This window comes from Poecilia formosa, unplaced genomic scaffold, assembly GCF_000485575.1.
Source record: "Poecilia formosa unplaced genomic scaffold, Poecilia_formosa-5.1.2 Scaffold320, whole genome shotgun sequence".
NCBI lineage: Eukaryota > Metazoa > Chordata > Actinopteri > Cyprinodontiformes > Poeciliidae > Poecilia > Poecilia formosa.
This window is the reverse complement of record NW_006800259.1, coordinates 369,104-394,161: the sequence shown is the minus strand read 5'-3', so window position 1 is coordinate 394,161 and position 25,058 is coordinate 369,104. Positions and strand designations below refer to the sequence as shown.

The 25,058-nt window shown below is 39.1% G+C and overlaps 2 protein-coding genes across 3 annotated transcripts in view; one reads left to right on the top strand and one right to left on the bottom strand.

Annotated features, from left to right (window-relative positions):
- prdm6 (PR domain containing 6) overlaps positions 1-25,058 on the bottom strand; it is a 79,385-nt gene that overhangs the window by 24,046 nt on the left and 30,281 nt on the right. For both annotated transcript variants that reach the window (XM_016661282.1, XM_007573176.2), the window contains exons 6-7: positions 10,424-10,548; positions 596-977 (exon numbers count right to left, since the gene is read on the bottom strand). In XM_016661282.1, the coding sequence (XP_016516768.1) occupies positions 596-977; positions 10,424-10,548 (507 nt within the window). The remainder of the gene's footprint in view (positions 1-595; positions 978-10,423; positions 10,549-25,058) is intronic.
- On the top strand, positions 13,048-23,212 carry LOC103152622 (GTPase IMAP family member 8-like). Its single transcript, XM_007573174.2, has 3 exons — positions 13,048-13,098; positions 14,010-14,078; positions 18,780-23,212. The coding sequence occupies exon 3, from the start codon at positions 19,256-19,258 to the stop codon at positions 21,662-21,664; it is 2,409 nt and encodes an 802-aa protein (XP_007573236.1). The 5' UTR covers positions 13,048-13,098; positions 14,010-14,078; positions 18,780-19,255; the 3' UTR covers positions 21,665-23,212.

Genomic DNA, 25,058 nt, shown 5'->3' with positions numbered 1-25,058 from the left:
CATGTCACATTTCATCCGACTTTTACGTCACTGCTGTGAGACGTGCACCTAATTCTGCAGCAGAAGAAGACAGATGGTGAATCTGGACGTAAACAATGGCTGAAAATTACAATGATGAAGCTATGAAAGCAGTTTGTGTCAGTGAACGCATCACATCCCAGCCCACCTCTCCTGGTCCGACTCCACATCCAGTCAGACGCTCCACTGTTCTGTTAGCAGGCTCTCTTTTTATCAGCTTCATTCGTCTGGTGACGATCTGGAGACAACAGGTTTAAAATCCACCCGTCGCCGGCGGCGGCCATTATTACGGCCGCAAACAGAGCGCCGCTGTAAACCGTCTGACTGCAGCCGCATTTAATAATCAGCATGAACAAACGCAGGAAATAAAACCTGAATTTCACACAAAAATGTGAACGTAGTGAAAGATGCACACAGACAAACTGAATAAGAATAAGCATAAAGATGACGAATGTTTCAGACATGAGAGCCACAATGATGTACACTATGACTAGTGTTATCTGTCTTATCGTCTCAAAGAATCAATCTACCGCTCAGATTAGTGTCACTAAGCCTGATCACAGTGATGAACTCTGACCTGTCGGGGTTCTGCGGACAGACGTGCATCTGCAGCAGGATCCTCTGGGTGAAGGTCTTGAAGCACTGGCCGCACTTCCACAGATGCCAGTCGCTGAACTCGCTGCTCAGCTGGCTGGTGGAGGTCGGGCTCGCCAGAACCCGCTGGTTCTTCGAGCCCAGCTGGCCGAAGCCGGAGTCCGACTGAACTCCGACCCCGACCTTGTCCAGCAGCGAGAAGCTCCGGGAGCAGGGGGAGTGGGGGAAGACCATGGAGCGCAGCAGGGCGGCCGGAGGGGAGGAGGAGGAGGACGATGAAGACGAGGACGGCTTGCTGTTTTTGCTGAAGGACTGGAGGGATTCCTGTCTGCTCATGGCCTCCACCACTGTAGCTGGAACGTTGACTGTGAAACAACACAGGATAGGCAGCGAGGTCAGCTGAGGCCGCATCACCAGGTCAGAATGACGTCCCATGATGCAATATGGCGTAAACAACAACATGGTGTAAGTGTGGGCTGACAAACATTAAATAATCCGCTTCCTGTTTGTGGAGCGGTCTCTGGTCCGCTTGGCGTTCACATATCCATTCAAACCGAACCAGAGTCGCTTCAACCAAACCGAAACCGAGCTTTGTAGGCGGACCAGGGTTCTTTTTTTGGTTCGAATACGAAACAAAGCGGACCTTCAAGTTGGATGAAAGTGGACTAAACAAGGCTGGTGTGAACTATTAGGATATATTTGGAGTGTTTTTAGTGGAGGTCTGAGTATTTGTGAATTTTACATTTACTGGGGTTCCACTGCAGCATTAAATTAAAACAGCACAATGAAACGGGATCCAAAGTGTTTAAATGAGGCTGCACTTCCTTCTTTCCGTTTCTTGCAGACGTTTCATCACTCACCAGAAAAATATTTAGTTTTTCACATGTCAGAGTTTGTGAGCTTCTAGATTTTGTTCTGGAGAAAACTAGCAGCTAAATCAACATCCAATGAAAGGCTCAAATGCTTTAAAGGTTTTCTCTTTCTTTCTTGTTAGTGGTTTTGGGCCTCGAGTTTTTAACTGATTCAAACTGAAGGGCTTCTGGATACTCTTACAAATTTAAAATGCTAAACAAATCTTTACAAAATGCACATGTTTGATTTATTTACACATTGGCGTTTTATTCTCTGAGAAATGTAGCTGCAAATAAATCCAGCACCAAAACATTCAAGTGTAATCAGTGTGAGTTACTACGCTGAACTCAGCCTGAACTTTATTTCCACTGTTTGGTGTAATCATCCTTTGTGCTCTGAGGTTTTGTCCACTCCACCTAATTCTATTTTTCCGGTTCTGTTTTTCTTTGCAGAAAGAAATCTGAGCATAAATGCGGCACGATAAATAAATTAGGCAGATAAGAAGCTCAGATTAAGGATAAAGTGTTGCTGACGAACCAAACAGTCGAGTAAAATGAAAGAACAGGAAAGAAGACGTTGTATGGAAGCGTGTAAATGAGATTTGGGGCGAACCAGCTGATGCCAGCTGTCCTCACTCGACCCAAACGTCAGCTGCTTTGTGTTGTGAGGTCTGACCAACTGACAGATCTGGACTCCATAACCCTTCATCATGTTTGAATTGACGTTGGGATGTCTGTTTTTGCTTTAAGTCGCTGCGGATGGTTTTGGTTCTGTAAAACTGGCTTGTTTGTGAAAACGTGGCATGTGGTCTGGCTCGGTTCCCCGACACCAGAAACAGACTTTGTTTCCCATCATCATTAGTCTGATGATGACAATGATCCCAAACCTTGACCAACGTTTTCTTTTACTTCTCTAAACTTTAGCAGATATTGGTTATGAAGGCTCAAACTGAATGTTGTGGATTATTATGGAGTCTCTGGACAAACTTTTTTTTGTTTTTTAAATTGAACAACCTGGAATTGGTTGTGAAGAGAACCTGCTGATTTTAGCACTGAAAACCAAGGAAGGTAACATAAGCAGTGATTAGTTGAGGTTCTCAGTTATGCTGCTAATTAAATGTGATCTGTGTGAACGGTTCATGACCCCGAAGCGACCCGCATGCGTCACCCAGCAGCGGTAATAATGGCCGATGGATTTTTAAAGTCTTCAGGGCCGACGGCATCGTCACCAGATCAGAAGAAGACGAAGGAAGTTAAATGAAAGAAAGCAACGGCCTTAGTGGAGCGTTGACTGCAGTTTCTGCAGAGAGTCTGTCTGGATGTGGCGTCGGACCAAGAACGGCAGGGTTGGGATGTGATTCACTTCACTGACTCAGACTTCCTAAATAAAATCATAAATATAAAAACTACAGCGGATCCCTGATGTTAGCAGAGGTTAGGGACAGTAGTTGCCACAAACACCTGATGAACACACCTCTAAAAATGCTTAAAACTGCCTAATTATTAGTTCAAATTTACCTTAATATGCATTAAAATGCATTAATGCGCACAAAGAAAGCCATGTACACAGAAGCTACCATCCACAGTCATCTTAATCTCGGCTCTTTGAGGTTCAGCCAATTAGTAGTAAATAAAGCGACTAACTGGATTAGGGTATTTACAAAGCAGCATTGCTCTGAGGAGTTTCAGCTTTCTACACTGAATTTTCTTTGTCTTAGATATGCTCTATAAAAAAATCCTTGAATAGGTGAATTTTCCATAAATAATTTAAGAATTACTTTCCAGGGAAAGATCTACAGTCCACTGTAGCTCAAAGTTAATCATCTTTTCTATAAATCACCTCAACTCTAAGTTACATTTTCTGTAGAGAAAAGAGAAAAAAGGACAAATAAAAGCTGGAAGGCAAAAACAGCTTGCAAATAAACATCCTGTCCCTGTTGTATCTCTTCACTCAGAGCATCATAACCATTTTCCATCCTTCATCAGCTCACCTCTGCCATCAGGCCACCAGGCCTCATTGATCCTCTAATAACCTTATGAGGAGATAATTACACCATTTGTAAGTCGGCCGACGGCTCTATCGACGGCCGCGTTTCGCGCCGCTCGCCCTCTCTTAATTCATTTTCCTACAAACGTCGTATTTACAAAAAATGCGAGTCGATATGTTTTGGGTTGTGAATGAAATGCATCATCAGAATGGGAGAATTATGCAGATGGAGTTTGCAACATTGCAGAGTCTGTAATTTCTTCCTTTCTGGATGTGTGTGTGTGTGTGTGTGTGTGTGTGTGTGTGTGTTCTCCTCCAGATGGGTGTGACGTGAATACCAACGGCCTCCTTTCTTCAGGATCACAGAAAAGTTTTAAAAGCAACTTTTTCCAGCTGATGGAGAGCAGGAGACGGGTGGAGCACCACCCTCTGCTTCCATATCAGATTCAGCCACATACCAACAGCCTTCGTCTCTTTGTCATGAGAACCATGTGAGGATCCTCCTGTTTTATGTCAGCATGACTTTCTTTTACACTCTGAGGTTCAAACATCCGCCAACAGCAGATTATCGCTCTTCAGAGAAAAATGTTTTAACCTCAAACCTCTGGGGTATATTTTAGATTAAATCATCAAAGAAACAATTTGCAGCAATAAAAGTTTTGGGACATAATTAATCCATAAAACTAATATTTTATGAATAAGAGAATAAAAACATTCATTTTCAGAGATAAACGTCAAATATTTTTCATACTTTTCCTTTAACTTCTGAACTTTATCATGTTTCTTTTAACTGAAAATCATACAGATGCTTGTGAAAAATATGATTCTACAATGTGCCAGAGATTTAATCAAAAAATAAACAATTGCTTTGATTTAAGTTAGAAACATGTCTGACCTGATTCATTTGGTAATTTGTGAAGTCTGTGGGAAACTTGCAGGTTTCCTGTCATGAAGGATCCTAATTACCCAGAGTAACTGGGAACAGCTGCTTCTAATTTAGCTGTTTGACTGAACAGGTGAAAACTGCAGATTTCTGCAGGTTGTAGCGAGTCGAGTTCAGAGAAACCTGCAGCTGATCGTTCTGCCTGCTCACCTCTCAGCAAAGAGCTGCAAGGACACGACTGAACGCCTCCAAGTTTCAGAGGAATTAATCAGTTCCACTTTCTTCATGCTGGGAAACTTACTGACAAGGCTGACCCTGAGAAAGGTGAAAGAGCCTAACCTGCAGAGTGGCGGCCATGTTGGTGACATCACCTAAAGCTAACGTTCCAGCGGACGCTGCATACGGCTGATCTGCATGGATTCAGACCTGGAGGAGCTTCAGACACTAGCAGCCTGTTTGGCCTTTCTAAGATTTGGGCAAAGAAAAAGACTTCTTCTCTAAAAGTGACCAAAGCTTTCAGTTTCTTTACCTCCTCATCAACATTCAGGTCCATCAGTCTCATCCTGTGAAAACGAACAACCTTGTTACTCGCTCCTTCAAATAAACATCTTCTACTCCTGAACGATATATAAAATTAAATGGCGAATTGTTTAAACAGATCAATGCTTCACCTTACAGCACCTGGAATGGAGCAGCTCCATGACTTTTTAAAACGTTCCTATCGTGTCAAACAGAAAGCATGAAGGTCTGTTCCAGGTGTCCAGGTGAGCCTCTGTTTAAATCAGACGTGTCAGTTAACCTATCAGAGGTTTCCAAAGCTATGACATCATCATCTGAGCTTTCCCTCATTGTTTAATGAGAACAGTTCAGTATGTAAACTTCTGATTCTGAAGACAATAATAAATAAATCTCTGACATATTCTTTAATTATTGTGGCACTGATTCTGACAGAAAACAGAATAAAATGTTTGTGTGTCTTTTTATTTGCTGCATGTAAACTTTTGGTTTCCACTGAACCAGAAGTTGTGGATGGAATGAAGACGATCCAGTAAATCCAGAAATATCCTTTACCGCACAGCGTCAAACCAGACCTGTTACAGTAAAACAAACCACAACATGTCACCTCCCTCCATCCTGCTGCCACCAAAAACACTGACATACCTGAAACGCTCCACCTGGGCTCCACCTGGGCTCCACCTGTACCACAGACCGACCCGCTCCACCTGGACTCCACCTGTACCACAGACCGACCCGCTCCACCTGGACTCCACCTGTACCACAGACCGACCCGCTCCACCTGGACTCCACCTCAGCCACAGACCGACCCGCTCCACCTGGACTCCACCTGTACCACAGACCGACCCGCTCCACCTGGACGGAGCATTCTGGGTTGTTCTGGTTCTAATCCACGGCCTCAGACTGAGTCAAGTCATTTTGTTCCCTCTGTTGTTTATTTACAAGTTGTTCTTTGCAGGGTCTGTGATTAATTAATCACATTTTAATTAAAAACTATACATCAACAAAATAAGCAGCATTTTCAATTCAAAAATCCTTTTTTACGAGTTTCTGCCAACTACAGTGAAGCTGTTTGAACGTCTAACTTTCCATTTAAACTAAAACTACTGACCAACAGCAGATTATCTGGTTAAACCAACTGATTAATCTGAAAACTTCCCTTCATTTGCTGTTCAGATCATTGCTGAAGCTTTCCTGGTGATCAATGATCTACCATTGCCATTAAACATTTAAATGCTCATCTAATCGATGCAGACCATTCTAACAACAGACATATTTCATTTTTAATAAAGACGAGATGTGAGGTTACTTTAAGCAAGTCAACATAAATGTAGTGCCTCTTTGTCTAACCAACATTTCTTCTCATTCTCCAGATTTTTCTGCACCGTTCCTATCAGAACCTTCCTCACAGCGATAATAAACACTGAGGAAGACGAGGTGGAAAAGTTTGAGTGGAGAGGAGGAAATGAAGTGTGTGTCTGTGGACATGTTGTTGTTGTTAGCAGTCCGCTGGGCTGCGGAGCGTCAGGCCGACAGCCTCTGATTGGAGGGAACGTTTTTCAGTAAACAACCACAGGGTGTGTGTGTGTGTGTGTGTGTGTGTGTGTGTTTCTTTCCTGGGTTACAGTGTGGACTGGTGGATTTTATTCTCGTTGTGTTTACAGGTGAAGGTGAGTTTTGATCAGTTAATGAGAGATGTTGAGATTAAATCCAAACTAACATGTTTACTAGTTTATTGTTAAAAATTAACCACAGGATTTTCACATTTCTATTGAACATTACATTTTGAATCTGAATTCATTTGTGAAATCCAGCAGACCGGGAACAGCTCAAAAACAGAAAGGAAGCGGACTCCATCGCAAGGCATTCTGGGTAAATACAACCAATACAAACACGAGTCTGGCGCTAGCAGGAGAAATGTTCAGATTTTGTGAAGAAGGAAGTTGCACTCAGTGTCTTCAGAGGGTTTCATGTCATATTCTTTCAGTGGTTCTTGGTGCAGCGCCCCCACAGGCCGGGAGGGGAACAGTTTCTACAAGGGGTTTGGTTGGTTTGGTTGAAAACTCTCTAATTAATTGGATCTTTAAGCTTTTTGTTACCAACAGTCTGTCATTATGGGGTTAATAAAGTATTTCTGAAGTACATTCATCCTGGTTTCAGTTGTGAATGAGATCTTCATGCAGCAGGTTTTGGATTCATCTGGTTGATGAGGGATGGGAGCTGCTGGTCTGGGTGTGTTCAGTCGGCTCGCTCTGCACCGATAAGGGTCAAATAGTTCAACGTCTCCTAACCCGAGGACACAACAACGCTGTCCTTCAGCCTCCAGTGCCACAGTTAAACATGGACGCCACAATCAGCAGATAACGATGCCAACCCGAGAACAATGCACAGCTAAATGCAGATAGTAGCAAAGTGTCTTTAATTAAGACCAGAGTTTCTGGTTTGTATTTGGTAGAAAACATGTAATCTGATTTAAGCTAATTGGGACGTGAACAAACCTTTGTTCACTGCAGGCTGAATCAATGTGTTGAACATCTCTTTGTGTAGGATTTACTTTGTACTTTCAGGGACTAAATGTCTTCACATGGACAGAGATGATTTAAAATCAGCCTACAGTCTGAATGGTTGACAGCTTTAATTATGTCCGTTTCTGAGTTGTTTTAACTTGCTGACGTTTTCCACGTCTCAAACTCTGACAGCAAAGACATCAATGTCAAAAGGCAGATGACTCTGGATTCAAACCCAGAAGAAAACAAGCTGATTTCTTTCTGCAGGACAGGAAATCGACGCTTTTTAACACAAACAGAACAAACAAGAGGCTTCAAAGTAACTGAGTGGAAATCAGTAGAAGAATCTAAATCCTCCCATAGTAATAAAGTAATTTCATCTGGTGAGTTGTAAAGTTGCACAACAATTCATAAAATTACACAATAATTAAAATGGTGAACAAAAACTAAGTTAGTCAAATGTGGGTTAATTTCTGCTCCTACACTGATCTGATGGGACGCTGGAAAAGATGTATGTTGTGTTCAAGTTGTGCTAAAAGGAGTTAGCCTGAAGCTAATCAGGCCTAAAACAGCATCTCAATGCTTAACATGTAGCAGCAGCACAGATGCTAATGCTAATGTCAGTGTGCACATTTAAAAAGAAGCTCCATGAATAATAATGAGTTTCTGATTAAACATGATTGAAGAACATAAATACCAGATTAAAAACTATAAATATTTTTGTTGTAGACCTCATATGTCCACTTTTTTCAATGATTTAGCAGTAAAAATGTTTTTTGAAATGAAAATGTTGTTTATTTTGTCTACTTTTAACACAACACCAAGATGGAGAGACATCAGCGATGTGCAGAGAAAGATGCAACTGCTTTTCTGATTGGCTCATTTTAAATGGCTGCAGGTAAAAAAAAAACTCTTCCAGCTAAAAACAGCACAATGCACACCTCACACCAAGTATCAGGCACGGAGGTGGAGGAGTGATGGTTGGGGTTTTGTGTCCACAGGACACCATCAACCTGATTACAGGCTGTGAAATAAAGTTTTCTGGGTCGTCACCGTCACACAGATCCCAAACACAGCAGCAAAACGGCTTAAAAGGACAACAATCAAGGTGTTGCAATGGCCTAGTCAAAGTCCAGACTTCAGCCTGAATCAGGTCATAGAGCTGTGCAGACAGTGGCCATTTCAGACGCATCTAAAAAGACATTAGTGGTTTTTTTAATTAAATAGAAATGAACCAAGATAACCCAAACTACTGGAACCCATTAATGAAAAGAGCAGCCATGTTTGGCTTTAAAGAGACACTAACAATAAAGACAGGAAGTATTCGCTCCTTCAGAGCGTTCCACTCAAGGCAGCAGCTCTTCTTCTTGTCCCTATTGCAGAAAGAACACGGTGGAATGTCGGATGTTTGTTTGTATGCCTGTGATTATGTTTACAGAGGATGCCACAGCGCTGTCATGATGAACAATGTCATGTAAAAGACTCGTTTTGTCTGTAATGCAAACCAGCTTGTGGCCAAACGTCTCTAATTTGCAATCAGCACGATCTCGTTTCAACACGGCTCTGTTAAAGGAGAGTCTCTAATTCAATTTATTTCAGTTTAGATTCCGCAGATTAAAACCTTCTTCTGCTCCTTTTTCCCTTCGAGTTTTTCTTTCTAAATAATTATGTAGAAAAAAAAGGCAATGTTTGTTTTCCGCCTGCAGGGAGTTATTCTGTAAGATGTACAAAAAAACGTGAATATAAACAAGCTGACAGAGCAGAAAACTGGGGGATAGGTAAACAAAAAACAGAGAAAAGAGGAGGAGGAGGAGGGATGAAGAGGAGGAGGAACAGGGTGGAAGAAAAGAAGAGACAGGTGACCAAATGGGAAAAAATATATATTTAATCTAAGATAGTCAGAAATATGACACCGAGGAGGTTTTAGCTATAATTTGTGATGCTTCTTGTTCTACAGACAAACCTAAAGGAAGTTATTATAAATGAAGAGAAAGAAGCAGAGGAGCTTACAGATGTGCTTAATGCTTTTGTGACTTCAATGTTTTTGTATATTTGCTTTTTTCCTTTAGAAAAATTAAAAAGCAGCAAAAATCTGCAGCCAAATCCAACTTTTCCATTTCAGGCGAAATGAAAGATAAAACTTTTGTTTTCCAAAATCAAACTGGAGACAGAATTTCGTGTTTTTATTACCTCCCACCACTATTATTGCTTTTCTTCTTGTTACACTGTTCGCCTACAGCTGGTGCAAAACGTTTTTCTCCTTTTGATAAAAACAATAAGTCTAATAAAAATAATTCTGCTCCATTTTATCTGTCTGACCTGCTCATTCCCTCAGATCTGAGAACAGCTGCTTTTCGTTAGCCAGCCATCGCCTTTTTACGCAAATCCACTGGACTAGATTCTCATTTCCCTTCACTGCTCCGTCTGGGATTTCTCCCATTAACTTGGATTCCCTCAGGTAGATTTTTTTTTTTTTGACAGGGCCAATAAGCAAACAGAAAGAGAAGCTGTGAACAGTGATGTTGATTTTCTGCTGTTTTAGAATTTCAGTCTGCTTGTAGTTTTAGCAGCTGCAGTGGAGGAAGTGAAGGATTCAGACCATGTTATATTAACATCAGTGTGAGATGCTGACTGTTTGCTATGCTTAATCTGAAGCACTTTGGTCGGTTTTGATGGTGTGTTTTCTGAGGTGCTTTGCAAATAAATTTGGTCAAAGTAATTATTTTTTACATTAATGGTCGGGTCGTTCTTCCTATCCTCTGTTATTCTCTCTGAAACACTGGATGCTAACATCTTCTTCTGTGGTTTAGAGTTAATCCAAGTGTAAATATTTATTGCAAAATGTTACATAGACTTAATTTCACAGATAGTCAACGCGTCTAGTTAGTTAATTTAAAATGTGCTTCTAATTTATTCTGTTTCCAAGTGGCTGATTTTTCTACTATTTGAACTAATAACTGCAGTGAGTTGTGTGAATGAAGCAGCAGCATTAAAGGCTGAGACCAGAAGAGTCAATGCAAAGGTCTTCAACCAACAAACACAGGTAAAGTTAGAAATGTCTCCTCACGGTTTTCGTCCTGAGCGATGCACTGCAGCGGGATGCCGAAGAAGGACGTGTACGAGTCGTTGTACCAAACCAGCAGCTCCGTCCCTCTGGGGATGTCCATGCAGGCTCTGTAGAAGATGCACGACCTGCAAGACAAACACACAAACGCTGACTTTTTATTTTATAACTTGTGTCTTTACTTGTAAGCATCTGAGGGAAATCATGAGGCAGGCGGCGGACCAGACCTCAGGTCCATCAAAAACAAATGACTCAACTATTCTGCACAGGAGAAGATGGGAGACGGATAAAAACTGAAAGTCCTTCCATCTGATAACAGCTTCAGACCAAACTCGAGATGATTTATGGGAAATATCTGGTGTCTCTCACTTTCCACGGAGCAGCTACGTTTCACCATGTTGTTCGCTCACGTACCCAGAGAGCTGATGGTTCCTGGGTCACACCACCACTAGAATAACACTTCCTCCGCCCAAAATATCATTCTAACAACATGAGCAAAGCCACATTCAAAACCACACTTTTATTTCCAGCACTAACTATTTTAAAACATTTCCCACATGTTTTCCTCTCTCCCTGCTGGCAGAGTGGCAGCCAGAGCAGATTATAGCTGAGAGGTCACAGGTTCAATTCCCACAACGGCTCCCTTATTGTGTCTTCAAGCCAGCAGACTAATTCATTTTTTAAGTCAAGTTTATTTGTGTGGCAGATTTACACCATAAAAACATAATATAATAATCAGCAACAAACATTACATTTAGTCAAATGCCATCATCAAAATCAAATATCAATGTTCCAGTATTTAAGAGTCAAAGGCAGCTTTAATTTCAGACTTGATTTAAAGGAACTCAGTGTTTCGGCTGTTTTGCAGTTTGGAGCATTAAAACTTTTAAGACAACTAAAAACTAAAGGAAGTCAAATAAATCTTAAACTACACTGTTACATAAAGCTGTTCAGGTTTACCTGTTAGCTGGCTGAACTGTTACTGAGCTAAACTTTCATAACCTGCTGATTTAAGGAAGTTTATAAAGCCTGATGAATCCTGTTCAGACCAGACAAACTCAAATGAGTTCAATGCATGAGGATCATTTCTACTGAATTACATTAAAAAAGATTCAGAGACATCAGCTGGTGATTATGCAGATTAATCAGGTTAAACTAAATGCTGAAGCATTTTAGTATGAAGCTGAGGCAAGTGAAACAAAAGACAGTAAAACTTCCAGGTTTCTTTTAGTTCAGTCTGACATCATCTTCTTCTAAAGTTGACTTTCTGTGGGGGTGGAGGGTGAGGATTGACGGCCGCTGGAGGGATTTTGCTGTTCAACCAGTTTTACTAAATAAGGAACTAAAACTCATTCAAGAAAACACAACAGATTCTGGTATTCTCTCTCTCTGCCACAGAGTTTACATCACTTCACCACAGCAGGGAAACCAAAGCCAGTTCAGCATTTTTACTGAGTTTAAAGATCAAACAGCTACAGTCAAATGTATTGGCATCTGTGGTGAAGAGGTGTAAACTTTATTACTAAAACTACTAATGTGTTTAGTTAGTTCAAAGTCCCATAAAAGATGAAAACATAAAACAAACAAAAAACCATAATGTTGCAGTGGCAAAATAAAGTATATTTATTGATGTTATTAATCAAAGGCAGCTCTAAACTGGAAGGTTTTTAGCCGTGATTTAAAGGAACTCAGTGTTTCGGCTGTTTTGCTGTTTTAAGGAAGCTTGTTCCACAGTAGAGCAGCATAAAAACTGAATGCTGCTTTTGTGTTTTAGCTCTTAATATTGAGAATTATAGCTTTATGAGGTTAATGAATTGTAGTAAAAGTTTATTTGTAAAACCAATAACTATAACTTCACAAGATGCTCAGTATTTCTCATTTTAACACAGTTTGGTATAGAGTTTTTCTAAAAATTATGACGTTTATTTGTAGAGCAAATAAACGCCATAATTTGGGAGGGATGAGATGTGTGATTTGTGCTAGTGTACTTCTTTATTACAGTCGTGCGTAATGTAAACATATGATGAAAATGCATTTTGGGTAGTCTGGTTGATTCACTCCAAACCAATTGATGAAAACATGAAAAATCTAAAACAATTTTCCACTCCTTTTTTGTAACATTTTAAACGTTTACTTTACTTAAACGGGTGGAAACATAGCTACTGTTGTAGTAATCAACTGCAACAGTAAACAGACTAATCTGTCTGTTTCTAGGGAAACAGTACTTGTCCCAGCAAGTCCCTAGAACCTCCTGGGACATTAGCCCTTTAATCCTGGAAACGTTTTTCAGGTGATAGAAGGCCGACTTTCTAAGTCAAGTCAAAGTCTCTATGTGACTTTGAAGGTTCAGGTCAGAGTCTGTTACTAATCGATAGTTTCTAGCAGTAATACCTGAAGATGTGATGACTGTAGATTGTTCCACTTTGGGTTCAAAGATAACACCTTCAGTTTTGTTTGTCCAATTGGAGAAAGTTTTGGCACATCCACACATTGATCTGTTCTGTCCTCTGTTCAGTGCTTGGATGGGTTCAAAGTCACCTGGTGACATCCTAATGTAGAGTTGTGCCAACATCCATTGTTTGTTTTGAAAACAAGCTTCAGATGAGGTGGGAAAAACAGATCACATTTCTGCATTTAAACTCCAACTGGAGGTTAGGAACAGTTGGAGAAACATTTTGGTAAGTCTAATAAAATTATATTTATATATTTTGTTGTACTTATAATATGGAAAATATTAAAATCTCTGGATAACAGATGATAATTCCTGTTTGTTCAAATCCGTTCGGAGGTCAACAAGATCACAGCTTTACAACAGTAACAAACGGAAAAGACTCAGTTAGGTGAAGAACCTTTGACAAAATGTGTTAAAATTAAATTAATCCTTCGTAGCAAAAATGATTTAACATTCATTCACCTTATCTATGACCATTTAAATTCACTTTTCTAAAAGTAAAAACAAAAGAAATTCATTAATGACTGTATTTTAGAATGCAGTAATTGAGCTGCGTTACTACATTACTTATATGTGTGGATTTATATAAATCCATAAATGTAGTACACCATGTTTGTTGTTATACGTTGTATTATGGCTGTTGATTATTTTAGTAATCAAGTTTTCTACTGATTATTCTAATGACTAATCAAGTAATCAAATAAAAATTTGATAACATAAAATATTGGTAAATTCTAACATAACAGCAGTATTACTATTGGATATCAACATCAGCTCAAATTTTTATATTTGTGAATCCCTACAATTACTTTTCTGTAGTTCAGAAAATTAACCTGTAACAATAATAATTCACTTTTTACATTTTTTCATAATTAAGGTACTCAAATCATTCGAGAAATTGTTACAGCCCTAACTGTATTCATTGTTGGATGAACATATAGCAGACAACAAAGCAACACTGTGTCTGCGCAGCAGTGATAATACCGACAATTTTAATGAACAACTGAAAATAACATTCATGTATTATACTTGAACATAAATGAAATTCAATCACAATAGTTACTTTGTAATTACCAGCTTCTGTTGTAACTTGTTTAACCACACTCCTTAATTAACATTAACATTGTCTGGTTTCAGGTGTAGCCATTACCTTCCATCAGAATTGGTGTTGAAATTTCCAGAAGTTTAAAATGGAGACGTCGTCAGGTGAGTTTGAAACTGAATATATATGTTTCACTAAAGGTTGGTGAACTAAAAACACTAAATGCATCAATTCTGCCACAAACAGCTGAGGATTAAAAAGAATAGACTTTACTCTGGGAAGTAGAAACTTTAACCTTATGTACAAAACTAGTTTGACATTATTAGTGTTCTCTTTAAAGGGGGAGTACAATATAAGATCCCAGCTTTTTTTAGCTTTACATCATGTTATAATGTTATTTCTAATCAAAACCCTACCTGGAGTGTTGTTTTGATTATTTCATGCATGTTTGAGAAATCCTTTAATCTTAATCTGGGAACAGGATAGGGGAGGGTGAATGCTGCTGCTTGCAGATTCTGTATTTTATTTTATTTTATTTTTTTGCTGTTAAATGTCAGAAGCCTACGCATGACTTTTTTTTCTCTTTATACATATAAAAATATCTACGTGCAGACTAACCTATTTAAATATGACACCCGGTGTTTAAGAGCTGTTTTCTACCCTTGCAATCTGTATACACATTGTTCCAGGTAACAATGTCTTAAGATTGTGACCTGGAGTGTACAGGGATTGGATCATGAGATTAAGAGGAAGAAGGTTTTGACTTACCTAAAAAAAGAAAAACTTGACATAGCACTATTACAGGAAACTAGGTTGTCTGTTACAGAACATTTGAAACTTAAAAGGGACTGGGTAGGTAATGTATATTTTTCTTCCCTTCTCAAAATAAGAAGGGTACAGCCATTCTTATACATAAAAATCTTCCTGTTATTCTGGAGCATGAAGAGAAGGACTGAGAGGGGAGATTTATTTTAATTAAGGACTCAATCCATGGACAACATATAACTACTCTTAATGCTCCTAATGATGATTTGCCTCAATTTATGTCATAAGTGATTTTATTATTTACTATCACTTGTAAATTCAGTACATCCTTTTTAGATAACAAATCCTTTAGCAATTTTGTCCTGAGTAACCTATTGAAAAACTTATCAACAGCACTTTCCCAGATTTTTATACATCTCTATACAACACGGACGTGTCTGACCCGGAAGGCATCTCCTCTTATCTGACCAGTATAACTCTACCTTCTGTCATGGAAGAGGGTCACGCCTTCTTAGATGCTGCTATCACTCCAGAGGAAGTTTGGGCTGCAATTAAATCTATACCAAATGGAAATGTCCTGGACCCAATGGGTTTCCGTTGGAATGTTTAAAGCAATTTTGGCCAGAGATTCAACCAATATTCATGCCTGCAGTTAATGACATTTTGAGCAATGGCATCTCCCCCTCATGCAGGCAAGTCTCCATCAGTCTGCTTTTAAAAAAAGGTAAAAGTCCCCTGGATTGTTCATCCTTCAGTTCTATTAGTTTGCTTGACATTGATTATAAAATTCTGACAAAAGAATTAGGTCAGAGTTTGGAAAACATCCTCCCTAAAATAATAAACCCAGATCAGTCAGGGTTTACAAAAATGAGATATGGCACAGACAACATACGGCACGTTCTTAATAAATCGTTCAAATTTTATTTGTATAGCACATTTCAGCAGCAAGGCATTTCAAGGTGCTTTATATAATTAAAGAAAAAAATAAGAACAGCATGTGACATTGAATAAACGGTAAGAAAGAGAAAGAGATTTTGAAAAAAGAAAAAGTTTAAAAAGATTTAAAAAAAATTTTAAAAAAAGGATAAAAACATACTTTTGTTACGGAATTTAAGCGCCTGTCGTTGCCGGACTCCGCCGTCCGTTTAACACGGGTATTATCCAGGCCCGTCGCCTGACAGGACGGAATTTACAGATTTTTAGTCAAAACGTCATTTAACAAGGATTCTTAAACCTCAGAGTGTTAGTTAAAACGCCATTTAAAAGAAATTAATAAATAGATAAAAAGTAAAGATAGAAACATTAAAAACATCGAAGACATCAAAACCCACTCTAATCCTAATTTAGCCATAAGCAGCTCTAACCAGGTGGGTTTTAAGTTGAGATTTAAAGGCACCCAGTGTTTCAGCTGTTTTACAGTTTTCTGGAAGTTTGTTCCAAATTTGTGGTGCATAGAAACTGAATGCTGCTTCTCCTCATTTGGTTCTGGTTCTGGGGATGCAGAGCAGAACCAGAACCAGAAGATCTGAGGGGTCTAGACAGTTGGTACAGCAATAACAGATCTTTAAGGTATTGTGGTGCTAAACCGTTCAGTGATTTATAAACTAACAGTATTTTAAAGTCTATTCTCTGAGCTACAGGGAGCCAGTGTAGGGACTTTAAAACTGGTGTTATGTCTCTATCTTCCTGGTTTAAGTGAGAACGCGAGCAGCAGCGTTCTGGATCAGCTGCAGCTGTTTGATTGATTTATTAGTCAGACCTGTGAAGATGCTGTTGCAGTAATCAATGCGGCTAAAGATAAACGCATGGATGAGTTTCTCTAGATCTCTCTGAGACATCAGTCCTCTGATCCTGGAGATGTTCTTCAGGTAATAGAAGGCCGACTTTGTGACTGTCTTAATGTGGTTCTGATGGTTCAGGTCAGAGGTCATTACTACTCCCAGGTTTCGGGCTGATCGCTGGTTTTTAGTTGTAATAACTGAAGCTGTGCATTGATTCTAGATCTATAATTCTAGATCTATAACTCTAGATCGCTCCTCTTTAGGTCCAAAGATAACTTCAGTTTTGTTTCTGTTCAGCTGGAGAATGTTTTGGCACATCCACACATTTATCTGTTCTAAGGATCTATTCAGTGATTGGATGGGGTCAAAGGTCACCTGGTGACATCATGATGTAGAGCTGTGTATCATCTGCGTAGTTATGGTAGCTGATCTTATTTCCTGCTATAACCTGAGCCAGTGGGAGCATATAAATATTGAAAAGAAGGGGTCCTAGGATTGAACCTTGGGGTACCCCACATGTAACCTTTGACCTCTCTGATGAGAAGTTTCCGATTGAAACAAAGAAATCCCTGTTCTTTATGTAAGATTCAAACCAGTGGAGCACTGGACCGGAGAGTCTGACCCAACTCTGCAGTCGATTCAGTAAAATGTCGTGGACAGCACTGAGGTCCAACAGAACCAGAACCAGCACTGTGGTTCTCCCACAGTCTGTATTTGTATGGATGTCATTGAACACTTTTACAAGGGCCGTCTCCGTGCTGTGGTGAGCACGAAAACCAGACTGGATTAATGTTGTTCAGTATCTTAATACTCACAAAGAGCCAGCAATAATTGGTTCCCTCGATGCCGAGAAGGCTTTTGACCAAGTTGAATGGTCATTTCTTTTCCAAGAGTTACATAAATGTAATCAATTTGGTTAAAAGCTTTTATTCGGACCCAACAGCCTCAGTTATCACAAATGGCTTGATGATGGAGCCCTTCAAGGTTCAGACAGGTTGTAGGTAGGTTTGCCCCCTTTCATTATTATTGTTTACATTGTTTATTGAACCTCTGGCTGAGATTATCAGGACTAATCCAGATGTATCTGGAATCAATATAGGCAAATAATGGAATCATTCTCTGCGAATAATGAAACCATGTAATTTCATTATTCGCAGAGGATGTACTTTTGTATATGTGCAATCCTGAGAAATCGATTCCAGCTATCATGGAGTCTATGGCTACATTCTGTGCTTTGTCAGGAAACAAAATTAGGAAAGTCTGTTGCCCCTCCCTTTAACATCCCCCCAGAAAGGTTAAAGCAATCTTCCTTTCTAATGTCTATGAGAGGCTTCAAATATCTGGATATTTTTGTTACACCTGATCTGAATACTGTATTCTTTGGACTATAAGCCACTACTTTTTTCCTAAGCTTTGAACCATGTGGCTTGTCACCCGGTGCATCTTTTCTGTGGATTTTTCTTCAACCACCAGGGGGCTCTTTAGCAGTAAGTGAATCATTGGAAGTCAAAATTGGAAATCAAAGAAGAACGTGCTAATTTTCATTTAGAACAAGCACATGCTAGCAGCAGGCACGACAGAGAAATGTTTTCAAACTCATATGATGCAGCTTTTAAGTTGAAGGTTATCGATCTGGGAGGACAGGAGGGAAATAGAGCCGCTGCACGTAAGATCAGCGTGAACGAATCCATGATTCAGTGTGGGAGACGGAGGGCTGCGACCTTAATAAATTCTGCAGCTTCATTAAGGACAGGAGCGGCGGAGATAGCAGCGGCTTATATATGTACGTTTCCAGTTTTTTTAAAAAGAAACTCTGTAGATGTGGCTTATAGTGAGGTGCGCTCTATAGTCTGGAAAATAAGGTAATGTCTTTGAAACTAACTACTCACCTTTAATTCAGAAGATTAAAAATTATTTAATAAAATGGGCTCCCCTGTCAACCTCTTTATTAGGAATAATTACCATAGAAATTAACGTTCTTCTGCAACTGAACTATTTATATCAAAATCTTCCCTGCGATATATCCTCTGCACACTTCAAATCACTAAATTCTCATTTATCTCGTTTTATCTGGAACAACTGAGTCACGCAACATGCAAGAGTCCATCTTGGACGTTTATCTTTACCACTTGCCATCCCTGCCGCTTTATTATTGGTTAGCACAACTTAAAATCATATCAAATTGGCTTATGAAAAAGAACTTCCAGTTTTAAGTAATTCTACTTTTGCATGATAAAACTAAACATCTCACGATAAAAATATCAATTAGATATTCAGAATTAAAAAGTTCTAATTCAACCTTTTCATTTTTGTTTTCAGTTACTGATCTGAGGATTGTGATTCTTGGAAAAAACAAAGATGACAAAACAATACTCAGTAAATTCATGACGGAACAATATCCCTATTCTTCAAAGAAAGTAAAGTCCTTTGATGTTATAAAAAGCGAATGGAGGCAAAAACCTTTCACCCTGATAAAAACAGGTGACATCCTCACTCTGCCAGAGGAAAGACTCAGTCAAGACATGAAGATGTGTGCGACTCTCTGCCCACCTGGACCAAACGTCCTGCTGCTGCTGGTGAAGCCGTCAGACTTCAACAAGACGAACAGACAGAATCTGAACTTTGTCCTGAGTTTTTTTGGAAAAGAAGCTTTTAATTATGCAATAGTCATCAAAACCGAAAATTATGAGCGATGGAGGTTTTCTGTGAACCTACTTGAGAGAGAATGTGGAACAAGAATTCACAATGTAAATTTAGATTAAACTGATTTTTCTGCTGATAATCTTGAAGAACTGATGAACAAAATAGAGAATTTGGTGAGAGAGAACAACGGACGACATCTAACCTTTTCTGGAGACGTGGATCCTATGGATCCTCCTCAATCTGTAAAACCCCAACTGAACCTGGTCTTGTGTGGAAGACATGCATTCAAGAAAGCTTCAGTAGCTCGCGCCATCCTGGGAGAAAATTATTCTGGTGATTCACATATTATTAGAAATCAGGGAACTGTCTGTGGGCATCAGGTGTCCATAATGGAGCTTCCTGCTCTGTACGGGAGACCAAAGACAGCAGTGGTGAAAGAATGCTATAAATGTGTTTCCCTTTGTGACCCTGAAGGCGTCCACGCCTTCATTTTGGTCCTCCCATTGGACTGTCCCTCTGAGGAAGACAAGAAGGAGCTGGAAACCATTCAGGAAATCTTCAGTTTAGGAATCAATGATTTCACTATGATTCTTTTTACTGTGGAGGCAACTGACAAACATTCTGCAGCGCTGAAGTTTCTGAGGGAAAACAGAGATATTCAAGATCTCTGTCAGAAATGTAAGGAACAATATATGGTCTTCTACACCAAGAATCAGATCTCTGAAGTGCTGCTATGTGTCCAAACAATGACAAAATTAGGAACAAGAAGTTTTACTAAAAATATGTTCCCCAAGCCTCCGTTCAACTCTGGGACCAGTTTCAATGAGTACAGACCGAATCCACAGAAGGTGCAGAGGATGCAGTATCCATTCAGGGATCAGGGTCTACAAAATGACTCTGGATCAGGGATGATGCAGATCCTAACTATAAATCAAAATCCATTCATGTCGCAGAGTACAGAGCCTCTCCGTATGGTGTTGATTGGGAAGACTGGTTGTGGTAAAAGTGCCACTGGAAACACCATCCTGGGCAGGAACTGCTTTTCATCAAAAGTTTCTCAAAGATCAGTGACAAAAGTTTGTCAGAAAGAGACAGGAGAGGTCAATGGTCGTCCTATTGTTGTGGTGGACACACCAGGACTGTTTGACACATCTTTGCCTAATGATCAAGTTAAACAAGAGTTGATAAAATGCATCAGCTTGTTGGCCCCCGGACCTCATGTCTTCTTACTCGTCCTGCAGATCGGACGCTTTACAAAGGAGGAAAAAGAAACCGTGGAACTGCTCAAGGATTTCTTCGGAGAAAAGTCAGTGAACTTCATCATTGTTGTGTTCACCAGAGGAGACGAACTTAAAGATCAGACATTTGACAGCTACTTAAACGAAAGCGAGGAATTTGTCAAAAGGCTGATCACTGATTGTGGGGAGAGATATCAAGTCTTTAACAATAATGACCAAGAGAATCGAGTTCAAGTTACAGAGCTCCTCGACAAAGTGGAGGCAATGCTAAGGAGAAATGGTGGAAGCTACTACAGTTCAAAGCTCTTCAGAGAGGCAGAAGAAGCCATACAGGAGGAAACCAAGAAGATACTGACAGAAAAGAACAAAGAGCTGAAGAAAAAGAAAGAAGACTTTAAAAAAGAACTTGACTATAAAATGCAAAATAAGAGAACCATACAAACAAAAAAACTGGCTAAGTCTGAACAAGGATCAGAAGTGGGCGCCCAAAGGGTCAGGGAGATAGGGGAGAAATTTATGAGGGAGGAAGAGAAGTTGAAGATGGAAAGAAGAATTAGAGATGAAGAAGAGAGGGCGAAGAAAAGGGAAGATGAGATGCAAGAACACGAGTTTGAGCAAAAATATGAAACCCTGCAGATGAAACAGCGATCGAGCAAAGAATTTGCAGAGAGAGTTTTATTAACGCAAAGCAGAGAAGACATGAGGAAAGAAAGAGAAGCTTGGGAACAAGAACGGAAGGAATGGTGGGAGAACAGACATCGTGAGGACATACAGAGACAAGAAGATGAGCAGAAACGACTCCAAAAGCTAAGAGAAGAATATGAAGAGGAAAAGCATAGATATGAAACAAAAAGGAGAGAAGAAGAACAAATCCGGAGGGAACAAGAGGAAGGCGAATGGAGAGAAGCAAGAGAAATGTTTCGCAAGCAAATGGAGGAATTAGAGAGGAGAAATTATGAGGACGCTAGAAAACAAGCAGAACAATGCAATGATTTCAGGAACAAGTACTCCGGCGATGTCTTGGCTGAGATGAAAAAAATTGGGAAAGAAATAAAAGACTTGAAGCAGAGGGAGCAGGAAAAAAATGAACAAATGATAAAGCAGCTGATTAAAAACAAAGCATACCAGAAAAGTTTCGACAAGCTGTTGAAAAACCATGAGGAAGAAATAAACAAACTGAAATCATCACTTTGTTTCCACAGTGAGACATATATCAAAAACAGAATAAGTGAGCTGAAGGAGACCCACCAGGAGGAAATAAATGAGTGGATACAGGAACAGGTGAAAAAGGCTGCAGAGAGGAAAATGTGCAGCATTTCATGACACATTGTTTCTCACTGAGAGCAAAATCAGAATACAGGTGCTGGTCATAAAATTAGAATATATAGAATAATATGAAAAAGTTTATTTAATTCAGTAATTACATTCAAAATTGAAATTTGTATATTATATTCATTCATTACATAGAGACTTGTATGTTTCAAATGTTAATTTCTTTTAATGTTGATGATTATTACTGACAACTAATGAAAACTCCAAATTCAGAATCTCAGAAAACTGGAATATTGTGAAAATGTTTGATATTGAAGACCCCTGGTGCCACACACTAATCAACTAATTAACTCAAAACACCTGCAAATGCTTTTAAATTCTCTCTCAGTCCAGTTCTATAAGACACACAATCATAGGAATGACTGCTGTCCAAACGATGACATTTGACACCTGGCACAAGAGGGCAAGACACAAACATCATTGCTAAGGAAGCTGGCTGTGCACAGAGCTCTGAGTCCAAACACACTCATGGATAGGTGAGGGGAAGGAAAGATATGGCAGAAAAAAATGGATAATCAGGATAATCGCATCATGGACAGGATCGAGAAACAAAACCCATTTAAAAATGTGGAGAAGATTCACATGAGTGGACTGCAGCTGGAGTCAGTGCTTCAAGAACCACCACACAGATATATGCAGACATGGTTTCAGCTGTCACATTCTTTGTATCAAGCCACTCGAACAAGAAACGGCATCAGAAGCAGCTCGCCTAAGCTAAAGACAAACAGGACTGGACTGCTGCTGATCCAAAGTTATGTTCTCTGATTAAAGTAAATTCTTCATTTCCTTTGGGAATCAAGGTCCCAGAGTCTGGAGGAAGAAAGGAGAGCAGAATCCATGTTGCTTGAGGTCCAGTCAAAGTTTCCACAGTCAGTGATGGTTTGGCGCCATGTCACCTGCTGGTGTTGGTCCATTGTGTTTTCTGAGGTCAAAGGTCAACGCAGCCATCTACCAGGAAGTTTTAGGGCTCTTCCTGCTGCTGACAAACTTTATGGAGATGCAGATTTAATTTCCCAACAGGACTTAGCTCCTGCACACAGAGCCAGAGCACCAGAACCTGGTTTAAGGACCATGGTATCCCTGTTCTTAATTGGCCAGAAAACTCTCCTGACCATAACGCCATAGAAAAACTATGAGCTATTGTGAAGAGGAAGATGTGATACACCAGACCCAACAATTCAGAAGAGCAGAAGGTCACTATCAGAGCAACCTGGGCTCTCATAACACCTGAGCCACAGACTGATAGACTCCGTGTCACCCTGCATTACAGTGATCTGGACAAAAGGAACCTAAGTACTCAGTGCTGTACATGCTCATACTTTTCATGTTCATTCTTTTCAGTGGGCTAACATTTCTAAAAATCCTTTATTTGTTTTGGTCTTAAGTAATCTAATTTTCTAAGATACTGAATTTGGGGTTTTAATTAGCTGTGAGTTATAATCATCAACATTAAAAGAAGAGCATTTGAAACAAATCAGTCTGTGTGTAACGACAGAATATAATATACAAGTTTCACTTTTTGACTAGAATTGCTGAAATAAATCAACTTTTCCATAATATTCTAATTTTATGACCAGCACCTGTATGTCCTCAAGATGAGGAAAATGTTGCTTTTTACTTATTTATGCATAAATGCTTTTATTCCACTTGACATACAAAATGTATGGCAGTTTTAAAAGTAAACATATTTAGGATTATGGTATGTTAACTGTATACATTTTAATAGTCATTGTGAAGGTTTGACGTTTTTAACATTTATTTTTCTTTTCGTAATTTTTGAACAAATTGAATGTCAGTGATTTTCTAGAAAAGGTATAATCATGTACGCAATGTATCATATGCGATGAGTTAGGAATAAACAATAATGTATGTTATACAGAACAGCATATAGCTAATAATACAATTTAAGTACAGTTTGTGAAATTTTAACTGTTGCTGCAAAGAACCAAAGCAAACTTTTGTATAGACTTTAATGCTAAAAGAGGTAAAGAAAGTTTATAACTTTGTTAGAATGTTTTACTGAATGTGATTTTGCCAATATTCTGTCAAAACAACACAGGTACATGATAGATTTTATCAGAATCTTTGACCTGAAACACTGAACATCCAGTTAGGTTTGTCAGAAGGAATTCCCATAAAAGCCAGCAGATCTGATTACTACATGCAAAGTTTGTGTAACGTACATTTTACAGCATATTCTGGATTTATTAATGGAACCGATTCTCAACACAAAGGAAGGAAGTGTAACGGATGAGGTCGGTCCACCTCATGTACAAAACTATGAAATTAAGTTTGTGCTTGAAAAACTTGTATGTTTTCTGGGTGACTTGATGTGTGAATAAAGAGAAAATGTCAAAATAAGGAAACATTAAATGTCTTTTATAAAAAGAAAGTACGAAGAAGAGGCACTTGTGTTCTGGCTCCATGGTGACATTTATATTTAACCAAGCCCATAATAGCACCAACTACAGGCACCTTAACTAGCTTCAGACCAAGAAGACATTTTATTTGGTTCACACATGTTTTGGATTAACATGTGTGAACCAAATCAGTTAGTTCCATAGTTTCTTGATTCTTTCTTGTGTTCTGGTCTTACCGTATTTTGGTTTATACTCTAATTTTAGTGTTAGTCCTATTTCCTTTGGTTCGTAGATCTTTCTGGCTCAGCTCCACCTGAAACCTACATTTCATCAGTTTCCATAATTCTGCTTCTGTCATTTGTAAGCTTTAAGTTTTCAAATATCATACCAGAGAAGGTTAACAATCATATGGCTTGGTTACTTGTCACTGATTTGAAACTTCAGACATGAAAAAAACAAAAACAAAGGGACTGCAGTTTTAACAGACATTTTCCCCCATTACTTCAATGTTTTAAATAAAAATTAGCAAACAGAATGAATGTTATAATTTAACTAGGACCTGATGACATTGATACACCTAAAACTCAAAAGACACATTTTTTAGCTTATTTTATAGTTTCATTGCTCCCTAAACCTCAGACGTTACAATGACTTGTTTTCAAATTGTAGGTTCTACTTTACCCCAAACAGGGAGTTTGGCCAATGTGCAACAGATACATATCCGGACATTTAGACTGATCCATACTTACCCTGCTGAAAAGGTAAAGATGTTCAGTAAAATCAGGACTAGATTTCTAACTTACCTTTTCCAGAACTGCCTAACATTCCACTGTAGCTTTGTGGAATTTGCCATCAAAGAATGCTTGTCTATTTATCTTAAATATGGTCTTGACACTTAAGTATTTTCTTTTGCATGCATATCATTGTGTGACTCAAGTTATAGTTATAGTCAAGGTTATAATCAAGCAGAAATGAGTCACGCCGAGTAGTTTCTAGTGGAAATGGCCTGTAGGAGCAGATTATGA

What these genes read in the sequence shown, in the direction of transcription:
- LOC103152622 (XM_007573174.2), top strand. Translation starts at nt 19,256, where the DNA reads ATGAACAAAATAGAGAATTTGGTGAGAGAGAACAACGGACGACATCTA.